This window comes from Mandrillus leucophaeus, unplaced genomic scaffold, assembly GCF_000951045.1.
Source record: "Mandrillus leucophaeus isolate KB7577 unplaced genomic scaffold, Mleu.le_1.0 Scaffold804, whole genome shotgun sequence".
NCBI classification, from domain to species: Eukaryota; Metazoa; Chordata; class Mammalia; order Primates; family Cercopithecidae; genus Mandrillus; species Mandrillus leucophaeus.
The window spans coordinates 1,139,968-1,163,494 of NW_012108742.1; the positions used below are offsets into that span (position 1 = coordinate 1,139,968).

The 23,527-nt window shown below is 36.3% G+C and overlaps 1 protein-coding gene across 4 annotated transcripts in view; it reads left to right on the top strand.

The window, feature by feature from the left end:
• Positions 1 to 19,669, top strand: part of SNX14 (sorting nexin 14) — a 95,369-nt gene extending 75,700 nt beyond the window's left edge. For all 4 annotated transcript variants that reach the window (XM_011967618.1, XM_011967619.1, XM_011967622.1 and 1 more), the window contains 8 exons: positions 4,390 to 4,430; positions 4,554 to 4,673; positions 10,086 to 10,209; positions 10,479 to 10,643; positions 10,819 to 10,914; positions 17,107 to 17,198; positions 17,877 to 17,933; positions 19,157 to 19,669. In XM_011967618.1, coding sequence (XP_011823008.1) covers positions 4,390 to 4,430; positions 4,554 to 4,673; positions 10,086 to 10,209; positions 10,479 to 10,643; positions 10,819 to 10,914; positions 17,107 to 17,198; positions 17,877 to 17,933; positions 19,157 to 19,195 — 734 coding nt within the window. In that variant the 3' untranslated portion in view covers positions 19,196 to 19,669. The remainder of the gene's footprint in view (positions 1 to 4,389; positions 4,431 to 4,553; positions 4,674 to 10,085; positions 10,210 to 10,478; positions 10,644 to 10,818; positions 10,915 to 17,106; positions 17,199 to 17,876; positions 17,934 to 19,156) is intronic.
• The last annotated feature ends 3,858 nt before the right edge of the window (positions 19,670 to 23,527 follow it).

The window sequence follows — 23,527 nt, forward strand, 5'->3', positions numbered from 1 at the left end:
GATTAGAAAGATAAGTTATGGCCACATGTGTCATGGTAAGGAATTTGTACTTGATCATCTAGGCAGGGAGAAAGAGATATTGATAGATTTTAAACAATGAAATCTAATCGGATTTAGGTTTCAGAAATCCAACTCTGGCAGCAGTTTGAAGGATGATACTAAAGGTACTTAGAATCGTATCTAGGAATAAACCTAGTAGAGTATGTGTGTGCATGACCATTATAGAGAAAATTGCAAACTTTTATTGAGAGATGTTAAAGAAGACCCAAGAAAATAGAAATCATATTCATTGTTTAGAAACCACAATATTGTAAAGATGTAGATTTTTCCCCAAGTTGATTTCTAGCTATAATACAGTCCCAATCAAAATCAAACAAGTTGCATATGTGTATATACCTTGAAACTAAATCTATAATTTATATAAACATGCATAGGACCAAGTAGATAACACATTTTAGAAGAAGAACAAGGTTGGAGAGCTCTATCATATGTCTTATAACACTAAATTAATCAGTAGACCCTGGAACAGAACAGAGAACCCCAAACCTATCTGTACATCTGTGGACACTTGATTTGTGAGCATGGCTCTGCAGAATGGGGAAGGAGTCAACTTTTCAAGAAATGCTACTGGGACATTGGGTATACATTTGAACTCTTACGAAGTAGCCATATTTAAGTAGACTAGAGTCCTATGTAGAAACCTGTAAAGATATTAGAAGATTGCAGAGATAAATTCATATATTTACAATCAACTAAATTTGACAGAGGTGTCAAGACATGGGGGAATGGATACCCTTTTCAGTAAATAGTGCTGGGAAAACTGGATATCCATATGCAGAAGAATGAAACTAGACCCCTATCAATCATAATTAAAAAATCAAACTCATAGTGGATTATAGTTAAATGTAAGACCCCAGATTATAAAACTGCTAGAAGAAAATGAGGGGAGGATGCTTCATGACTTTAGGCAAAGATCTTATGGCTAAGAGTTCAAAAGCATAGGTAGCAAAACAAAAATAGACAAATGGGGCTAGATTAAACTATTAGGTTGGTGCAAAAGTAATTGTGGTTTTTGCCTTTTTTTTTCTTTTAAACAGCAAAAATCTCACTTTTGCACCAACCTAATAAAAAGCTTCTCTACAGCAAAGGAAACAAGCAGCAGAGTGAAGAGACAACTGTAGAATGGGAGGAAATATTTATGGATATTTTACCTGTATGTTTTGCAACTATTTAGCCTGTACAATGGGAGAAAATATTTGCAAATATTGCAAATTCAATTAGAAGACGATACAGTAGAAAAATGGACAGAAGAAAAATAATATCACCAGCCTGGGCAACGTAAGTGAGACCCTGACTCTACAAAAAACAACAACAAAAAATTAGCTGGATATGGTGGCATGCATGTGTAGTCCTGGTTGTTCCAGAAACTGAGGCGGGAGGATCACTTGAGCCCAGAAAGTTCGAGGTTACAGTGAGCTATGAGCACACCACTGCTCTGCAGCCTAGGTGTCAGAGTGAGACCCTTTCTCTAAAAACAAAAGAAAAAACACTTCACAAAAGAGGAAATCAGATGGTCAATAAATATATAGAAAGATGCCTAATTTCATTAATAGGGAAATTCAAATTAGAATCATATTTGGGAAACACCACATTCACCAAAGTTTTTAAAAGTCTGATTATACTAAGTGCTAAGTATTGGTGCAGATGTAAAGCAACAGGAACTCTTATATACTGTTAGTAGGACTATAAATTGAAAAACTACTTGGAAAAATTGTTTGGTTTAAAAACTGAAGGACCCAGCGGTTCCTTTCTCAGATATATACTTTGGAGAATCTATCCATGTTTAAGAACGTTCGTAGAAGAATTGTTTGTATAGCCCAAACTAGAAACAGCACAAATGCTCATCAGCAATTGAATGGACAGGTAAACTGTGGTAAAGTCATAACATTGAATACCCATATCATGAGGCTACTAGCAACAATGTGGATGAAGTTTAAAAATGTTGAATGAAAGAAACAAAACATGAAAGAATACGTACAGCCTGATTCTTTTTACATAAACATCAAAACAGACCAAACTAATATAAGCTGGACAAATCTGAATAAAACTGTTAAAAAAGTGGTTGGGCATGGTGGCTCACACCTGTAGTCCCAGCACGTTGGGAGGCTGAGAGGGGGGAATCACCTGAGGTCAGGAGTTTTAGACCAGCCTGACCAATATGGTGAAACCCTGTCTGTACTAAAAAGGCAAAAATTAGCTGGGCATGGTGGCGGGCGCCTGTAGTCCCAGCTACTCAGGAGACTGAGGCAGGAGAATTGTTTGAACCCGGGAGGTGGAGGTTGCAGTGAGCTGAGATCGCACCACTGCACTCCAGCCTGGGCAACAGAGCAAAACAAAAAACAAAAACAAAAACAAAAAAAGTTAAAAAATAATATAGCATTGGCTAGGTGCAGTGGCTCACACCTGTAATCCCAGCACTTTAGGAGGCCGAGGTGGGTGGATCACTTGAGGTCAGGAGTTCAAGACCAGCCTGGCCAACATGGTGAAGCCTTGTCTCTACTAAAAATACAAAAATTGACTGGGCTTGGTGGCGTGCACCTATAATCCCAGCTACTTGGGTGGTCTAGGCAGGAAAACTGCTTGAAACTGGCAAGTGGAGGGAGCCGAGATCATGCCACTTGCACTCCAGCCTGGGTGACAGGGTGAGACTACGTCTCTAATACTACTGCTACTACTACTGCTACAGTATAAAAACAATATTTCTAAATATATTTTATTTTTTATTCATTATGTTTTTTTGAGACAGAGTCGCACACTGTTGCCCAGGCTGGAGTGCAGTGGCACAATCATAGTTCACTGCAACCTCAAATCCTGGGCTCAAGTGATCCTTCCTGCCCCAGCCTCCCAAAGTAGCTAAGACTACAGGTACACACCAGCACACCTGGCTAATTTTTAAATATCTGTAGAGGTGGGATCTCGCTATGTTGCCCAAGCTGATCTTGAACTCCTCTCCTCAATTGATCCTCCCACCTTGGGTTCCCCAATTACTGGGCTTACAGGCATGGAGCCACCTTGCCTAGCCTCTAAATATATTTTATATGATGTAATCTGAAGTAATGTATGTGGAACTAAATCAGTGAATTAAATAGTGCAGGGGGACATTTGGCTTCTGTCTATACCCACCCCCCCCACCCCAAATCAGTACATTTATTTAAGCCAAAATATTTAGTGTGTGTGTATCTTTTTATTAGGGGAAAAAAGTGAGGACAAAATATTTGGTTATATATGGTGTCTAGGAGATTTGGATATTCCTGATTACTGACTAGGTTTGATTGAAGAAGAAATGATCAAGGATGATCCAAGTTTCTATTTAAATAACTGGATGAATGCTGTTACTTGTTGGAATAGGGGCTACATTAACAGTAGCTTTGAACTTACTGAGTTTATAGAATCCAGTTGAAGTTTTATAAAGTAGGAGAGTCCAGGAGACAGGCAGGGATTAAAGATTTGAATTTTATTTGAAATCAGATTGAGCAAATAATTTGGCTCAGTAAGAACACATAGAAGACAAAAAAGCATAGGATGAAATCTCATAATTTAAGGAACTTGGGAACATTCTAAGGAGGAGGTGTTATGAGAACCAGAAATACTAGAAATAGCCAAGTGGGAAGGTTGGGTGTTTTGCCTGTCACAAAACAGTATTTTTATTCTTTATTATTAATGTCCCTTTCTGTTGCCATAAATCTACTTTTTTCCAATTTATTTGGAAAGCAGTTTAAGTTGTATTTATCAGTTTTGATTGATTTTTAACAGTCATTTCTAAATGCTGGAGAAAATCTCAAGATATTTGATGTTTTAGAGTAAGGGAACCTGGAGATCAAGAAGTAATTTTGGCAAATATAGAATTTAGAATAGAAATTCTTAATCTAAAATTCAGAATATAAACTACTGAAATAGTTTTAAATATTGAGGCAATTCTTAAAACTTTTTTTTGACTGGCCTTTGCATATCTTTAGATACCATTATATATTCACTGTTACTGAAAATCCTTTGAAAATATTTCTTATGGAAATTTTCACAAAAGTAGACAAAATTATGTAATAAACTTCTCACTCAATTTTGTTATCAACCCTTGGCTTATTCCATCCCTTCTCCCACCACCTACCTCACTGGATCATTTTAGAGTAAATCCCAAATATTGTATCTATAAATATTTCAGAATACCATATTTATTGAAATTTCCATAGAGTGTGAAATGGTCAATCATAAATACTTTTTACAGTTTTAATTTGGCTATTTCGTATTTAAAATTACCTGGTAAAGTATTCATATGAGCAATTATGAAGAGTTTTATGCCTTCCTAAAATAATGTTTTACTTTTAATTGCAGGGAAAATTATAAAATCTGTTCCTGGAAAACTAATGAAAGAGGTGAATAACTGATTTATGTGTGTTCTATAACATAATCATAAACATATTTAAATATTGATAAATTTTGATGGATTATATACTAAAAATTATTTTTTATTTTCTTACAATAATCTGTCACCACAGAAAGGTCAGCATTTGGAACCTTTTATCATGAATTTTATTAATTCATGTGAATCTCCAAAGCCTAAACCAAGTAGACCAGAACTGACCATTCTCAGCCCTACTTCAGAAAACAACAAGAAGGTACTGCACATTGCATTAAAGAACCATTAAGTTTTAAATTGCCCTACTAGAGATGACTTTTTCATTATCAGGAGAATGAATACTTTGTTAATGAAATAGATTGAGCTATACATTTCCTTTATGTGGAAATCAGTTGCACAGTAAACAGAAGGTATTGTGTATACTTACTTGGTTCTTTGCTTTAATATGGTAAATGTTTCTTTGGATACTGTATTTGCAAACTTATGCTACTTCTGTGTTTGGGGATTTTTAAAAGTGGTTTTCCTAGGTTATATGTCACCAACTTTCAATAATAATAAATTAATTGCTATACTGTGTTTATGTTTATTGGATGGCATTACCTAATTTTCATGGCTTATAAGGTATTTTATCCATTCATTAAACAAACATTTTATTACATGCCTACTATTGAGTGCTAGGCACTGGGAATATAAAGATACATTCCTTGTCCTCAAGAAGCTGCTTAATGCCAAGGTGTAGTGCCAGCATGGGGAGCTATGGGAGCTCAGAGGACCTCCATCCTTATTTTTGTTGATACTTTGAATAGTATCTTTAATATTATTAATATTTTCATTTTTATAACTTTCTTGTATATATAGATGGAAATATTTTTATTTCGTAATCTTGCTAGACTTAAAATTAGTTTTAGTAATATCTGGTAATTCTTTTATATTTACCCAATTGTCACAAATGATTGCAGTTTTGTTTGATTCCTGACTAGGACTGCTCTATACAAAGGAAATTGTTTAATTATTTCACCATTGAATAGTATAGTGTAGCTCTTTTTGTATTAATAGATAACCTTTATAAGATTAAGGAAGCTACCGGGTGCTGTGGCTCACACCTGTAATCCTAGCACTTTGGGAGCCGAGGTGGGTGGATCACTTGAGGTCAGGAGTTCGAGACCAGCCTGGCCACCATGGTGAAACCCTGCCTCTACTGAAAATACAAAAATTAGCCGGATGTGATGGTGGGTGCCTGTAATCCTAGCTACTCGGGAGGCTGAGGCAGGAGAGTCGCTTGAACCCAGGAGGTGGAGGTTACAGTGGGCCGAGATCGCACCACTGCACTCCAGTCTGGGCGACAGAGCAAGACTGTCTCAAAAAAAAAAAAAAAAATTAAGGAAGTTTACATTCATGTTTATGGGTAGAAATAGCCTATAATTTTTCTTTCTCATTCTGTCCTTGTTAGGTTTTGGTATCAAAGTTTTATTAGCGTTTTTTATTTTTGGTAGACTTTTTATAAATATTTGATAAGAGTTGGTAAAGTCATCTAGGCCTGCAGTTTTGTTTGTAGGAAAATTTTTTATAACCAATTTAATTTCTTTAACAATTATAAAATTCTTCAGGTTTATTACCTCATGAGTCAGTTTCAATAGGTTATATTTTTTGACAAATTTTGTACTTTAAGTTTGTAAGGTTATTGGTGTGAAGTTGTCAATAATGTTGTCTTGTCATTGTTTCTGACATCTGTAGCTATGTCTCTTTGTTCTCGACATTTTATCTTTTGGCTTTATTGAGCTTTTCTGTCAGACTTTTAAAATTACCTTTATTTCTGTTATTTTGAAAAATTCTTTGTATTTCTTTGGGCTTTTGTTTGTATTACAGTTTTAAGTTCTTGTGGTGAAACTAATGCTTAACTTAGCCTTTCTTTTCTAATGTAAGCACTAAAATGTGTATATTTTTCTTTAAATCTGTTTAAACACTGACTTGTAAATTTTAATGTGTGGTTTTTTTGTTATTCAGTTCAGAATGTTTTATTATGATCCCTTCTTTGACCTCTGGGTTATTTATAATTTTTTTTTTTTCTTTTTAGTTTACATTCTTGAATTTTCAGATTGTTCCTTTATTGTTGTTATTGATCCTAGTTTAATTACATTGTGGTCAAAGAATACATTCCATGTGATGTAAGTTTCCATTTCCAAGAACAGCGACCTCATTGCTTTCTGATTTGACTAACAGCTTGTCATTTTTTCCAAGTTTTACTACAGATTCCTGCCATTTATCCAGCCTCCACCTACTCCTAGCTTCCAAAGCTAATACCATGTATTTTAGGTTTATGTTATGGCAACACACTACTTTTAGGTACAAATCACTTAAACATTGTTGTGTTACAAACCACTCCAAAAGTGAATGATTTAAAACGACTCTCTTATTTGCTCATGATTCTGTGGGTCAGCAGTTTGGACTTAGCTTAGCTGCATTGTACTTCTGGTCTCACTTGGGCTGCAGTCTTAGAGCTTCTTGAATTGGATGGCCAAAGGTGGCCTCATTCACATGTCTGACTGTATGTTTCCTGTTGACTGGGCAATGTGTCTTCAGCAAGCAATTCTGGGCTCTCATGGTACCAGCATTCTAAGAGGGCTCACCCCAACACACAACTTTCCAGGACTCCGTTGAACATTTTGCTCAACATTTGTTCCAAAGCAACTCATGTAGCCAAGCTCAGAGTTGATGTGGGAGGGGACTGTATAAGAGTTTGGCTATAGAGAAGCTTGATCACTGGGGGCTGTTACTTTAACAGTCTACTTCAGTTTACCAGTTTTGAAAAATTCTCAGTTATTGTTCTTTAGATATTGCCTTCTCTCTATTCCCTCTCTTATCTCCTTCTGTTTTAGTTGTTCTGTTTTCATTTAGTTATCATTCTGTTTTCCATATCTCTTAAGCCTTCCTCCATATTTTCTGTCTTCATTTTCACTACTTTTTGGTGGTCTATGTTAACTTTTTCTGATCTGTCTTCCATCTCTGCCTCTTCAGTGTTGTCTGATCTTCTGCATAAACATATCTAAACCTAAAAAAAATTGTTACTGTGTTTCGTATTTTTAGAATTTGTTTGATATTCCCCCCAGGTCTACTATGATTTTAAATAATGGTTTACTATTAGCTGCAGATGTTTTCCAGCAAAACAGATTCATTGCATTATAAAACCCTGGTTGGTACTTAAGATTCTTGAATAGTAAATGCACACGCAGATCGGGAAGAGCAGGAGAAGATAACCTATCTAGTGCTCTGAAGAATATAGTGGCTGAAAACTTGGCTTACGTTGATTTTGTTTGTGGTTTGTCAGTATTAATGCCCATTTTGCTTTCCTTGATCGTTACGTTTATCTTTATTGAGCATGAAAATTCAATTAAATGTCATTATAAAATAAAAATGTTAAAATGTTCAAGAGGAGAAATTGAGATATGAGCCCTAATTCTTTCCTCTCCTCTGCTCAGGCATCTTAAGTGTCTCTTAGAGAAAGTCTTCAGCCCTCCTCAGTAATAGCTCTGTCTCCTAAGAAACAGACATAGTGTAGTTCATCAGTCTTAGTAATATTTGTCTTCTCCCTCAGGATTATTGAGATTGATATTCAAAACTGCTTGAAAAGATGTGAGAGATTCTTACGAAATTCTTTTTTAGATGGCTTTCACTATATATGCATACTTTTGTGAAAGATGAAATATGAAAGACCTAATGGGTATGATTTCAGAGGATTAACCAGGCTGAACATAGGGAAAGAAGAATTATATTGGAGTGTGAATTTTAGTACATAGGGAATATGTTTGCAAAATGATTTATGAGTTTGGTCAAACTGGATATTTGCTTTCCTGGTGACTAATAAATGGGCCCAATCTTTTGGGAAATAAATCGATACTATGTAACAGAATAAATCAGGTGTTTATGTTCTTTGACCTCCTGACCTGAATGCTAGGAATTTGTCAGGGAGAAAAATAAGAGAAGAGCTTATAACATGTAAAGGTGTTTATTAAAATATCGTTTACGTAAGTGAAAAATTGGAAACAACATGAAATTCTAACATTGTAGGAATGATTATTTTAAGGAAAATCCATTCAAGGAATGTTTTGCAACAGATGAAATTGTGCTTATGAAAACTATAAAGCAACATAAAGACATTTGATACGGTGCTAAGTGAAAAAGTAGGATGTGCTATTTTTTGAACCTCATTGATTTGTGGCTATGTACATAGAGAGTACAAGTTAATATACAAAAGTTTAATAGTAATGCTATTAGGTGGTTGAGTTTTAATTTAAAGGTTTAAATTCCTCTTTGCTCTGTGTCACTTTATTTAACCTTAGTGATTATTGTCAACAGATGTAATAAACTATATATCTCTTTATTATTCCAACTTTTATTTTAGATTTCTGTTTAAAAATAATGCAAACCGTGCTGAAAATACAGAGGGAAAACAAAATTGAGTTGTTTTTCTCCTCTCTTTTCCAGACTTACTGTATAATATCACTGTTTTCAAATGAAAAAAATTAAACTGAAAATTTAAAAGAGTAGAGGGAATAATTTATCAGAAGAGAGAGCCCTTTTCCTATTTTTTGGGTTGTGGAAAAATGTTTTAAGTTTACGCCTCAGCGTTAATAATATCTGACATAAGAGCCAATAGAATATATGGTCTTTGTTCTCAGGATACTTTTCTAGGAGGCTTTTAAAAAAATTCATCTTCAGGTAAAAGTGAATACACTTTCCTCCACAGTCTCCTTACCTCTCCTCTCCCCTCCCTTCTGCTCCCCTCCCCACTTTTTTTTTTTTTTTTTTTTTCCCCACAGAGCCTCACTCTGTCACCCAGGCTGGAGTGCAGTGGTGCAATTTCTGGCTCACTGCAACCATTAATTCTTAATATCTTGGTTCCCCCGCTGCCACACATTGATTAGACCTTTCTGGGCTTTGAATATTGTCCAGATAAATTTCATCTGAAGCTGGATTTTTACCTCTACTCATAGTGATTTATAATCTTTAAATCATGTTAGTGGTTTTTTTTGTTTTTTGTTTTTTGACGGTCTTGCTCTATCACCCAGGCTGGAGTGCAGTGGCATGATTTTGGCTCACTGTAACCTCTGCTTCCCAGGTTCAAGCTATTCTCCTGCCTCAGCCTCCCAAGTAGCTGGGACTACAGGCACGCACCACTACACCTGGCTAATTTTTTTGTATTTTTAGTAGAGATGGGGTTTCACTATGTTGGCCAGGCCGATCTCAAACTCATGACCTCAGGTGATCTGCCTGCCTCGGCCTTCCGAAGTGCTGAGATTATAGATGTGAGCCACTGCGCCTGGCCTAAATCATTAGTTTTAAAGTTAGCTATCAATAATATATTTGTACATATTTTTATGTTAACTTTTGTGGTATATAAAAACAAAGGAGGGGTCTTTTATGGATGATGAATTATGGACTGTAACTAAAATGAATATTTTAGTTTTTATGTAATATTTTTAGGGAGCATGTATTTTTTATTGCAATTTGGGGCATAAATGGGGAATTTTAGAAACATATATTAACCTATCTAATATTCTGTTTTGATTGGAAAAGGTTTAAATGCCTTTGCTGTGTCACTTCATCCTTATTGATTATTGTCAGCAGATGTAATAAACTACATATCTTTTTATTATTCCAACTTTTATTTTAGCTTTTCAATGATCTGTTTAAAAATAATGCAAACCGTGCTGAAAATACAGAGAGAAAGCAAAATCAGAATTATTTTATGGAGGTGATGACTGTAGAAGGAGTCTATGATTACCTGATGTATGTAGGTAAGATCTAAGTGGTTTAAGACTTGTTTTTCATTCATCTTACTTCTGTGATGCAAATAATGTTCTTGAGTATTGCCCCGTCATAACTGTTTTTTTAATTGAAGATACCTTTCATAATAATTCAATACAATTGTCCTTGATCATATTAAAGTTGCTAGTGTTTACAAATAAAAGATAGACCATGGTCATCTGTGTTTTCTACATTGGCAAATTTTCAAAAATACCAATTTATTTGGAACAATGAGGTATCCCATTTGATCCTTTCTCAGGACGGGTAGTTTTCCAGGTTCCTGACTGGCTTCATCATCTCTTAATGGGAACTCGAATCCTCTTTAAAAACACCCTGGAAATGTATACTGACTACTATCTTCAGTGTAAACTAGAACAGCTATTTCAGGAGCACCGTTTGGTCTCACTCATAACACTTCTCAGAGGTTTGTATTTTCTCATGTGTTTGTTTCATATTTTGTGTACTCTGTAATTTTAATTGAATCTAAAAGGGGAAGAAATCTTGTTTTGCTTTGGTTTATTAGTACTTCTACTATGAGGAAATCCTTTTTGTATAAGTAGATGAAAATTCCAGAAATACTTCTTTTTACTCTTTTTTAGATGCTATATTCTGTGAAAACACTGAACCTCGTTCTCTCCAAGATAAGCAAAAAGGAGCAAAACAGACTTTTGAAGAAATGATGAATTACATTCCAGGTGTAATATTTAAGAAGTAACTTAATTTCATATAGATAAGCCGTCTTTTGAGGTCACAATGTATAGTAATTATTGAAGCTAATTTTTACTGTGAGTTTTCATTTTACAAATAGTTGCAAAGATCAGTTAAACTTAACACACTAGTTAAATAATTCTTTCAGATGTTATCACTGAGACTGAGATGTTAGGACTTTAAGGCAAGGCTGTTGCTACTCACATAATAGCCAGATTCATTCAAAAATAACTTATAGTCAGACTGGTCAAAGTGACATGTTGTGGGACCATTGAAAGCCTGTGTCCATTACACCATAAGAATAGCTCACTAGTGTGTATGACTAAAAGATCAGAATTCATGCATTGTGAATTTATTGAGCACCTACCATATTCCAGGCATTATGCAAAATGCAAGGGATGTAAAAAATGTACTTGAGTAGCTCAGTCTAGAGGAAGACAGGCATATAGACAAAACATACATGTGATAATAGAGGCATTTTCAAGTTACAGAGATATCACAAAGGAGGAGGATGGCCACCTCTTCTGTAAAGTTGGTAGGTTTGGGACACTAAGGAAATGAATGATAGTAACCTCTTACTGTGATGGGAAATAACAAGGAAGAAATGTCAAGGGGTCAAAGCAGATGATTCTTAGTTTAGAACATTTTGAATGAGAGGTGCCTATAAATTACTCAGGAGGAAGTGTCTGTTAAGCACTTAGACATTGAGGTTCAAAAGTTGGAGAAAAGGTGGTATAGGATAGATTAGTAGAGATATGGGAGCCATGTGTGATTAGATAATAAAGCACAGGGAGAAAGTATGGAGTAAGAAGAGAAAAGGATGATTTCCAGTTTCTGGTCTGGCACATAAGAACCTGGCCGTCATCACTCCATCCTAGTAACAAGCAAAAAGCTGAATGCACTAAAAAAACTAAACAGCTTTTAGATTCACCAGAGAGTGAGGTCATATGGCAAACCACTGCCCCCCAGATTGGAGAGAATCATAGCTAGCTGGAGCAGAGAAACCCATGAACTCAAAACCCCTGGAGAAGCCAGTGCTGAGCTAGGGAAACTTGAAGTATAACTGACAAATTGCTACAGCCTTTTAAATCTCTTTTTAAGAGATTAAAAACTCCAGGGGATCATGTCATGGGATTACCCTTTTTTTTTTTGATACGGAGTCCCGCTCTGTTGCTAAGGCTAGAGTGAAGTGGCATGATCTTGGCTCACTGCAACCTCCGCCTCCTGGGTTCAAGCAATTCTCCTGTCTCAGCCTCCTGAGTAGCTGGGACTAGAGTCCCACGCCACCACGCCTAGCTAATTTTTGTATTTTTAGTAGAGATGGAGTTTCACCTTGTTGATCAGGCTGGTCTTGAACTCTAACCTCAGGTGATCCACCTGCCTCGGCCTTCCAAAGTGCTGGGATTACAGGCGTGAGCCACCGTGCCCAGCCCATCCACACTTTTTTTGTGAGTTTTACCTCCAGGGCCTTGACCAAGATCCCACAGTGAATATTGGAGAAAAATCCCCAGGTGCTTCTGGCAGGGGGGCTAGAAGGGAACCATTTTGAAATACATTAGTCAGGGCACTCTGTTCTTGACAAGGCCCTACCCTCAGGAGAAGCTATTTAACCAGAGCCTGACTGACCTGAGGGAAGGGAAATAACCAACTCTAGCCCTGGCTTTCCACATGGAAGAAGGGAAATACCCAACTCCAATCCACTCTAGCCATCTTGTCCTATGCAAGGGGGACCGGGAGACCTGAGAAGCATGTGTGAAGTTCACAGTTCAGTGGTACAGGTTCACTAAAAGATTGAGACCCCTTCATAGGACTATAGAACCCTTCCTCTCCCTCTATATTTTATCACCATATTACTAAAGGCCTGTTTGCAGCAGTTCCGCTTAACTTGTGCGTCATGTCCAGCTATCATAAAAAAGTTACAAGACATATTAAAGGCAAGAAAATACAGTTTGACGAGAAAGAGCAAGTATCAAAACCAGAGTCAGATATGGCAGTGATGTTAGAATTATATACCAAGTAGGATTTATCCCAGGTATTCAAGGCTGGTTTAGCATTCATTCAAAAGTCAATTAAGGTAGTCCATCACATCAGCAGGCTAAAGAAGAAAAATCATGATCATAACAGTAGATGCAGAAAAAGCATTTGACAAAATCTAACACCCACTTATGATATCAGCAAACTAGGAATAGAGGGGAACATCCTCAACTTGATAAAGAATATCTACAAAAACACCTATAGCTAACATCACACTTGATGAAAAACTTAAAAGCTATCTCACTAAGATGAGGAGCAAGGCATGCTCTGACTACTGCTTTTCAACATTGTACTGGAAGTCCTAGTTAGTGCAGTAAGACAAGAAAAGGAAATAAAGAGCATACTGATTGGGAAGAAAGAAATAAAACTATCTTTGTTCACAGATGACATGATTGTCTATGTAGAATATCCAAAAATTGACCAAAACACTTCTGCAAATAATAAGTAATAATACACAAAATTCAATTACTTTTCCTGTATATCATCAATGAGCAAATGGTATTTGAAATTAAAAAAAAAAAAATACTATTTGCATTAGCACCCCGAAAAGTGAAATACTTGAGTAATAGTCTAACAAAACATGCACAAGATTTATATGAGAAGAATTGTAAAACTTTAATTAAATCAAAGAACTAAATGGAGAGATACTTTATGTTTGTGGATAGGAAGACTCTTTCTTTCAAGATGTCAGTTCTTTGAAATTCATCTATAGATTCAATGCAGTCCCAGTCCAAATCCCAGGAAGTTGTTTTGTGGGTATTGACAAACATTTTAAAGTTTATATGGAGAGGCAAAAAGACCCAGAATGGCCAACTCAATTTTGATTGAGAACAACAAAGTCACAGGATTGACACTACTTTTCTTCAAGACATACTATAAAGTACAGTGATCAAGAAAGTGTGATATTAGCAAAAGAACAGACAAATGGATGGATGGAACTGAATAGAGAGCCCAGATATAGACCCACATAAATAATGTTAACTGATCTTTGACAAAGTTGCAAAGGCAATACAATGAAGAAAAGTAATGAAGAAAAGTTAGTCTTTTCAACAAATGGTGCTGAAACAACTGGACATCGACATGCAAGAAAAAAAAAATCTAAACACAGACCTTACACCCTTCACAAAAACTAAACTCAAAATCAATTATAGGCCGGGCACGGTGGCTCACGCCTGTAATCCCAGCACTTTGGGAGTCTGAGGCGTTTGGATCACCAGAGGTCAGGAGTTCGTGACCAGTCTGGCCAGGATGGTGAAACCCCATCTCTACTAAAACTACAAAAATTAGCTAGGCATGGTGGCGGGCACCTGTAATCCCAGCCACTCAGGAAGCTGAGGCAGGAGAATTGCTTGAACTTGGGAGGCAGGGGTTGTAGTGAGCTGAGATAGCACCATTGCACTCCAGCCTGGGTGACAGCGTAACTCCGTCTCAAAAACAAACAAATCAATTTTAGACCTAACTGTAAAAAGCAAAACTGTAAAACTTAGAGGATAACAAGGAGAAAATGTAGATGACCTTCTGTTTAGCAATGACTTCTTAGTTGCAACACCAAAGACATGAACCGTGGAAGAAATAATTGATAATCTTTACTTCATTAAAATTAAAAATTTTGCTTTGTGAAAGACACTATAAAGAGAATGAAAAGAGAAGCCACAGACTGGGAGAAAATACTTGCAAAAGACATATCAGATAAAGGACTGTTACCAAAAATGTACAAAGAAATCCTGAAACTCAACAATAAGAACACAACCTGATTTTAAAATTGGCCAAATATCTTGACACCTCACCAAAGAAGATTACACATAAGCATATGAAAAGATGCTCTACATCATATGTCATCAAGGAAATGCACATTTAAAACCATGAGATACCACCACACACCTGTTAGAATGGCCCAGATCCAGAACACCAACACCACCATTTGCTGGTGAAGATGTGGAATTCTCATTCATTGCTGGTGGACATGCAAAATGGTACAGCCACTTTGGAAGACAGGTGAGCAGTTTCTTACAAAACTAAGCACACTCTTACCATGAGATCTGGCAATTATCTTTCTTGATATTTACCCAAAGCAGTTGAAAACATGTCCACCCAGAAACCTGCACATGATTGTTTATAGCAACTTCAAAATTGCCAGAATTTGGAAGCAACCAAGGTGTTCTTTATTTAGGTGAATGGATAAATAAACTCATACTTCTAGACAATGGGATATTATTCAGTGCTATAAAGAAATGAGCTGTCACATCATGAAAAGTCATGGAGGAGCCTGAAATTCATCTTACTAAGAGAAAGAAGCCGATCTGAAAAGACTGCATACTGTATAATTTCAGCTATCTGATATTTTGGAAAAGGCAAAACTAAGAAGACAGTGGATTGGAGGGGAGGGAGGGATGAATAGGCAGAGCACAGAGGATTTTTTAGGGCAATGAAACTATAATGGTGATTACATATCATTATCTATTTGTCCAAACCCACAGAATGTCCAACACCAGGAACGAACTCCAATGTAAATTATGGACTCTGGGTAATAATGATGTACCAATGTGTGTTCATCAGTTGTAACAAATGTGCACTCTTGTTGGGGATGTCGATAGTGTGGGAGACAGCATGTTTTGGGACGGGGAACATACGCGAAATCTCTTCCTTCTGCTCAGTTTCACTGTGAACACAAAACTACTTTTAAAAACGTCTATTTTAAAAAGAGAAGAGGGCTTAGGACAGAACCTTAGAGAATTCTTAATATTGAAGAACTAGCCTTAGAATAGTTCTGCTGTTCCTTGTGAAAATAATTAACTTAAATGTCTGCTCTGAATATAAAAGTGAAAGTAAGCTGTTTTTAGTAAATTTTCTGTAGGCAAATGATGAAAGAATTTTTTTTTTACCTGTTTTCTGATATAGTGACCCTTAGTGTTCATACTTTTAACAGTCTCAGCTTTGATACTCAGAAACAACATGGAGAACCAGAGAATATAGTAATTTGTTATTTTGCTGAGGCACAAATTCAAACCACATTCACTTTAAGACTCCTGTTTGGGAGAGTAACTTAGCTCTTAAGTAAGCTTAGCATTCCTTTCTGTAAGATTCTCTGCTCCTCATCTCTTGCTTAGTGACACCTGAAGTATCTGAAGGAATCACGTGTCTGTGTTCATTAGTTTCATACATATTAATTGGGAAATTCCATGTAGTATTGGTGAGTTTGAGGATTAACAAAGATTTGTATTGGGCCACATATTTTGAAAATACCAAGGATATACTATGCCTATTGTAAATTAAATTTGGCCTTGTCTCCTAGCATTAGAATATTTTATGACTAACACTAGGTGTTTAGTTATGATAGGGGAAAAGGATAAATATTTGAGTACCTTGTTTATATAAGAATAACTTCTCTTTTTTTCTGCTTGGGGAAAACATTCAGTGGAGATCTTAATAAGGATTGACTTGGTAACAGAATGGATATTAGTGGTGGATGACATCTATACAGCCAGACACAAATCTGTACTTGTTGGACCCTAAATAAGTGTTTAAATATTTGTTATATTTCCTAAAATGATTGGTCTGTAAGATAGTTAATAGTAACTTATGCAAAAGTCCAGAAATTAGGTGTTCATATTCACTGAGAAAAGTCTGCCTTAAAAATTAAACTTCTTTTTTCTGATATTAAGAGCACTATGAAAATATATAGAATAAAAAGTAGAAGCCATCCTCTGCCCACTGCGTAGAAGTCGGCTTATCCTCCACTGGGTGTTAATCTTTACATTTTTCCATGCATTTCTATACATGTGTGTACAGATGTGCAAACATCATTTTTGGGTTTAATTTGTTTTGTTTGCCCTTAGTGGAGTAATACAGTAAGTATTATTTTCCAGCTAGCAGTTTTTTTTTTAACTCCAGCATTTCTCGGAGCTTGCATTATGCATTGTGCATTGTGAATCTCCAAAAGTGGGATACATGATACTGCATGTGTCAATGTGACCCTAAAAACCTCTTGTCCAGGAGCCTCTTATAGACACACTGATTTGGGGAGTACTGATTTGCAGTTTTTGCCTAATATCTGGGAAACAGGGTGGTGATTTTGCTTTATGATCCAGTTAATGGTGAGTCATTTTATAATATAAAATTATTTCACATGTGGCCTTTTTGTTTAGATCTGTTAGTCAAGTGTATTGGTGAAGAAACCAAGTATGAAAGCATCAGACTTCTGTTTGATGGCTTACAGCAGCCAGTACTCAACAAGCAGGTAAAGCACATTAAAGCTGATAAACTCGTGTTGGCTAGGTTTGGTGAATGACATAGTAAGGTGTCTGGTAACTTATTAGCTGTATAAATGACAATATACTAAACCAAGGCAATATAATTTTAAACGTTCAGATAGAAAAGAAGTTTTATGTGTGTTACTCTTTTTATGTCAGTTTTTTTCTTAATAAGATGAATTATTTTGATTTAAAATTAATATATAGTAATTGTAGAAAATTTGGAATAGAAAATTCATGAAATACAGTAAAAAATTAAAAATTGATAATCCCATTGTTCAAGTCACATACAATAACCAGTTAATATTTTTATGTTTATGGTTTATGTAAACTATATATAAGCTTTATATATTCTGTTGAGATCTTGATACATTGTAATTTTGTGTTTTTGTTTTTCTAAAAATTAAAATATTTAACATAAAAATGAATTAATGAGGCATAGTGGAGTGTCCTTATGCAAACACATGTGTACTTATTACCTATTTTGGAAACAGAACAATATTGATACTACCGAGGCTATTTTTGTGCTTGTTTTATATTATCAGTCCCATTCCTTGCCTTCCCACTTAGAAGTAACCACAATCTTTAATTTTGTGTTTATCATTTTTATGGTTTTTATGTTTAGTGCCTTAACATTTATTATTATTCTTTTTTTGGTGCTTTAGCTGACTTATGTTTTATTGGACATTGTGATACAGGAACTGTTTCCAGAGCTCAATAAGGTAACTGAAAAGCAGTAATTTTATTCATTATTTTCTTAATGGTATGCTGACATTTATTTTAATTAGGGACATAAATGTAAGAAAACCCTTGTCTCTGTTCTCTGTGATTCTTTAAAAAATTAACCTCAGCAAGTTGCCTTTTATATTTTCTTTATTAAATATGCCCAAACAAATGTGGGGGACAGCTATTGAATAGCTTCTGCTTTGACTTCATCCCTTTTTAATTACAAGCAGATAGGGACCCTATACAGTCTTTCCAGGAGAAGTGAGTTTAAGTCCTAGCACTAGAATAGGCCAAGCTCAGTGTTGTCATCTGCACCATTGTATGCTGTGTAAGAAACTGGAGTATTTTTGAAGCAATTTTTATATAAACCCAAGCACAAAATGAACTAAAATTAGAGCACGATCATATTATTATTATGTTGAATCTTGAGGATTTTGAGTTTTGAGCAAAGTTTCAAGTCATTATTTTCTGTCTTATTTTTTGACTAATCCTTGTGGTTGGATGAAACAACTATTGTTCAGTGCTGTGGTATTGCAATGAAGTGTCACTTTTGCAGAGTAGAGGAAACCAGATTTGTGCTATTTACTTATTATAAACTTTCAAGTTGGCCAGGCGCGTGTCTTACGCTTGTAATCCCAGCACTTTGGGAGACTGAGGCAGGGGGATCATGAGGTCAGAAGATCAAGACCATCCTGGCTAACACAGTGAAACCCCGTCTCTACTAAAAATACAAAAAATTAGCCGGGCATGGTGGCAGGTGCCTGTAATCCCAGCTACTCGGGAGGCTGACGCGGGAGAATTGCTTGAACCCAGGAGGCGGAGGTTGCAGTGAGCCGAGATCGCGCCATTGGACTCCAGCCTGGGTGACAGAGCGAGACTCCATCTCAAAAAAAAAAAAAAAATTTCAAGTTATGATATTAAGTGCATGTTAAAACAGAGTGGCAGTTACAGACTTTATATCTTTAATTTTCATGGGAATCAACAACAGGAAACCTTTAGCTATGTTTGAGACTTCATAAGGTCTGTCATTAAATATTGCCTTTTTTTCTCATATCTAGAACATAGATATTACTTGCTCCATATGCCAACCAATTTATTTTGGTTTACAATATATATATGTCTTAGGTTGGAATTTTAATTCTAACTAGGGCTGTTAGGCAATTTACAAATGAACCTGTGTCTTCTTGTCTTATGTTAAATGGATTTATTTTTACTTTAGGTACAAAAGGAGGTTACCTCTGTGACATCTTGGATGTAAACACTTGGATTTGGTATAGAATAACCCATTGAAATTTCTGCTGTGCTAGGGTGGTATAAGTGTACTTTTTTGGGTATATTCTTATATATATTATGTACATTGCTGTCTGAAATTTTAATTATTTTTTGTTTTTAATAAAGACTAACATAAACTTAATAATGATTAAAAGTGATTGAGTCTCATAGCCTTTCATTTGCTAGCTATGATCCAAATTTTATTAGAACATACGTCACTTGTTATTGCCATTTTTAAAAGAGAAAATTCGTAATGATAGGGCAAACAGATAAGACTGATAAACTTCATATTGTATAACTTTGAAAATAATTATGCCTAGTATGGAGAAACAGGAGTAAGATCTGATTTTCTTATTTAGAGTTAATATATTTTAGTAGATTGGTTTTCCTTTTTTTATTTTGTACATACTTAACTGTGTATCTATAAATAAAACATCCTATATGAGTTTTTCATAATAAACAAGGGACTTCTCCTTACTCTTGCTGGGTGTCTGACAGGCCGTAGCCCTGTTCGGTGTGAAAACTGAATATTTACAGATACTCGTGATTGTGTGGTTGCCTCTAAGTTTCACTGAATTGTCTGTAACTATCAATATATTCCCAAAGCTCATATAAACAATTTAGGCAAGTAGATTTTTAGTTTATGTTGTCTGTTATCTCTTCAAAAGAAAAATGTAGAATTACTTATACTTCTTGAAAGTTAACTTAAAAGATTATTTTTAAAGAATCGGTGTTTCAGAATTTTTGCAATTCCTTACCATGTCTCGCAGTTATCCTTGAAACAAATTTGTCATGATTGAGCATTTTGCATTAGGTTATTGGCTGTAGTGTTTATTCAGAATATTTATTGCGCTTCATCCATGTATTAGACACTAAGCTGGGTAATGTGAGAACACTGAATATAATTTAGAAAATTAACAAATTTAATTATACCATTCATTTTTCTCAAGATTTCAAAAAATGGTTGTTAGGTGTTACAAATTTTTTAAAAGGTTTTCTTAGCAGTTCTGTTATACTTTTAAATACTTGAAAGTTCTAGGATATGTATGAGTTTCCGTGAATCAGTGGGTTTTTTTTCTTTTTTTTTTTTGAGACGGAGTCTCGCTCTGTCGCCCAGGCTGGAGTGCCATGGGGGGATCTCAGCTCACTGCAAACTCCGCCTCCGGAGTTTATGCCATTCTCCTGCCTCAGCCTCCCGAGCTGCTGGGACTACAGGTGCCCGCCACCTCGCCCGGCTAGTTTTTTGTATTTTTTAGTAGAGACGGGGTTTCACCGGGTTAGCCAGGATGGTCTCGATCTCCTGACCTCATGATCCGCCCGTCTCAGCCTCCCAAAGTGCTGGGATTACAGGCTTGAGCCACCACGCCTGGCCCGAATCAGTGGTTTAATACCAAGCCTTAATGAACAGTTACTGATTTCTCAGGGACAGGTGGAAAATTGATCAAACCATTCACATTTAAATCCATGGCATTTTGAATATTATTATTTAAAATGTCATAGATAAACTGGAAAAATAAAATATTTTACAGCCTTTTTTACGTCATCCTTACCTATTCTTCTTTAAATTGTGATATTCTCTTTATTTAGATAAGAAAAAATTTGTGGGTGTATCATGTCTACTCGAGTTACCTTAACAAAACACTAGACACTGGGTGGCTTACCACAGACGTGTACTTCTCACAATTATGGAGGCTGGGAATTCCAAGATCAAGGTGCCAGCAAATTAGGTTCCATTCTGAGGCCTGTTCTCTTGGCTTGTAGGTGGCTGGCTTCTCGCCGTGTGCTCACATGACCTCTTGTACACATGTGGAGAGGTAAAAAGAAATCTCATTCTTTCTTCCTCTTCTTAAAAGGCCACCAATCCTGTTGAATTACGGTCTGACTCTTTGGACTTCATTTAACCTAAATTATCTCCTAAAGGTTCTATCTTCAAATATAGTCACATTGGGATTTATGGTTTCAGCATATGAATTTTAGGAGGATATAGTTCAATCCATAACAATAGGTGAGCTCTATTTAAAGAAGATGTTATGTATAAATGTCTGAACATATACAGTTAATAAACCACATTATGAAAGGTGAAAGGAACTAAAATGCAATCCCTATTTAATTTGCCAGGCACTTTATACACATCATCACAGCAACTCTGAGGTGGTGTTTCTTCTATTTTATAGATGAGGATATGGAGGCCTGAATGAGTGGTAAAATTAGAATTTGAATTAGTATCTCTCTAGTCTTCACGTTCTTGTCACTGTTGCACCGTGAAAGGAACTTGTTTTCAGATGTAGTCACTATCTGGATCCCTTTAAAAAGTATGCTCCCTGATTTATTTCAAAAATTTACTTTGCACATTCCTTTCTATTCATGTTTGTGTGTGTCCTCTAGTGTATGAGCTTCATGAAGAACACATTTTTAAATGTGTTTACATAAACAGAGCTGTCAGTTTTTCTGGTTGGGGGAGATACAATGAAGTTAAATAGATGTGAAAACACTGAAATTTATAAAGAACATGTAAGATTGTGTTAAAAGTATTAAATTTTTTTTCTTCACCTTTAAGTTCCGGGGTACATGTGCAGGCTGTGTGGGTTTGTTACATAAGTAAACGTGTGCCATGGTGGTTTGCAGCACAGATCAACCCATCACCTAGGTATTAAGCCCAGCATCCATTAGCTATTCTTCCTGATGCTCTCCCTCCCCCTGCCACCTCCTGGACCCCCACCACAGGCCCCAGTGTGTGTTGCTCCCCACCATGTGTCCATGTGTTTTCCTTGTTCAGCTTCCACTTGTGAAAACATGCAGTATTTAGTTTTCTGTTCCTGCATTAGTTTACTAAGGATAATAGTTACATATTAGAAGATTCTGATTGAAAGCATTTAAATTACCATTTATTGACTTCCTAAAAAATGTTATATTTTTACAATAGAAGTATAAACAGAAGTCTAATTTGCCCACTGTTGTTCTTAGCAGACTGTATAATGACATATGTACAAGTTATAATTTCAGATATAATCAATATGAGAATAAAAAATGACTGACTGAATGAAGAAACAAATGAGTATGTCTTCTTAGTCCACTATACAGTAGTACTCCTTTATCTGCAGTTTTGCTTTCCAAGGTTTCAGTTACCCAAGGTCAACCAAGGTCTGAAAATAGGCAAGTATGGTATAATAAGATATTTTGAAAGACCGCACTCGGGCCGGGCGCGGTGGCTCAAGCCTGTAATCCCAGCACTTTGGGAGGCCGAGACGGGCGGATCACGAGGTCAGGAGATCGAGACCGTCCTGGCGAACACGGTGAAACCCCGTCTCTACTAAAAAATACAAAAAACTAGCCGGGCGAGGTGGCGGGCGCCTGTGGTCCCAGCTACTCGGGAGGCTGAGGCAGGAGAATGGCGTAAACCCGGGAGGCGGAGCTTGCAGTGAGCCGAGATCGCGCCACTGCACTCCAGCCCCGGCGACAGAGCAAGACTCCGTCTCAAAAAAAAAAAAAAAAAGACCGCACTCACATAACTTTTGTTATAGTATGTCATTGTAATCATTCTATTTTGTTAATCTCTTACTGTGCCTAATTTTACATTAAATTTTATAGGTATGTATGTATAAGAAAAACAGTACAGTCATGTGCTTCATAATGATGTTTTAGTCAATGATGGATTGCATATATGACAGTGGCCCCATAAGATTGTAATGGAGCTGAAAAATTCCTGTCGCTTGGTGATATAGCCAACTTAATGTCATAGGACAACATTTGTGGTGATGCTAGTGCAAACCTGTATTTCCAGTCACATAAAATTGGTAATAAACCACTGTATTACTGGCTTATATATTTACTATAGTATACTTTTTAGCATTACTTTAAGGTGTACTCCTTCTGCTTATAAAAAAAAGAGTTGACTATAAAAAAGCTCAAGACAGGTTTTTCAGGACGAATTCCAGAAGAAAGCATTGTTATCTTAAGAGAGGACAGCCCCATGCATGCTACTGCCCCTGAGTACCTTCAGTGGCATAAGATGTGGAGGTGGAAGATAGTGATGTTGATGATCCTGTCCCTGTGTAGGCTTACACTAGTGTGTATGTGTCTTAGTTTTTTGTTTTTTTAAACTTCTGTGAGACAGGGTCTCACTTTGTTATCCAGGCTGGAGTGCAGAGGCGTGATTGCAGCTCACTGCAGCCTCAAACTCCTGGGCTCAAGGGATCCTCCTGCCTCAGCCTACCAAGTAGGTGTACTCCCAGGCGTGAGGCTGAGGCGGGAGGATCCCTTGAGCCCAGGAGTTTGAGAACAGCCAGGGCAACAGAGTGACATCCTTTCTCTGCAAAAA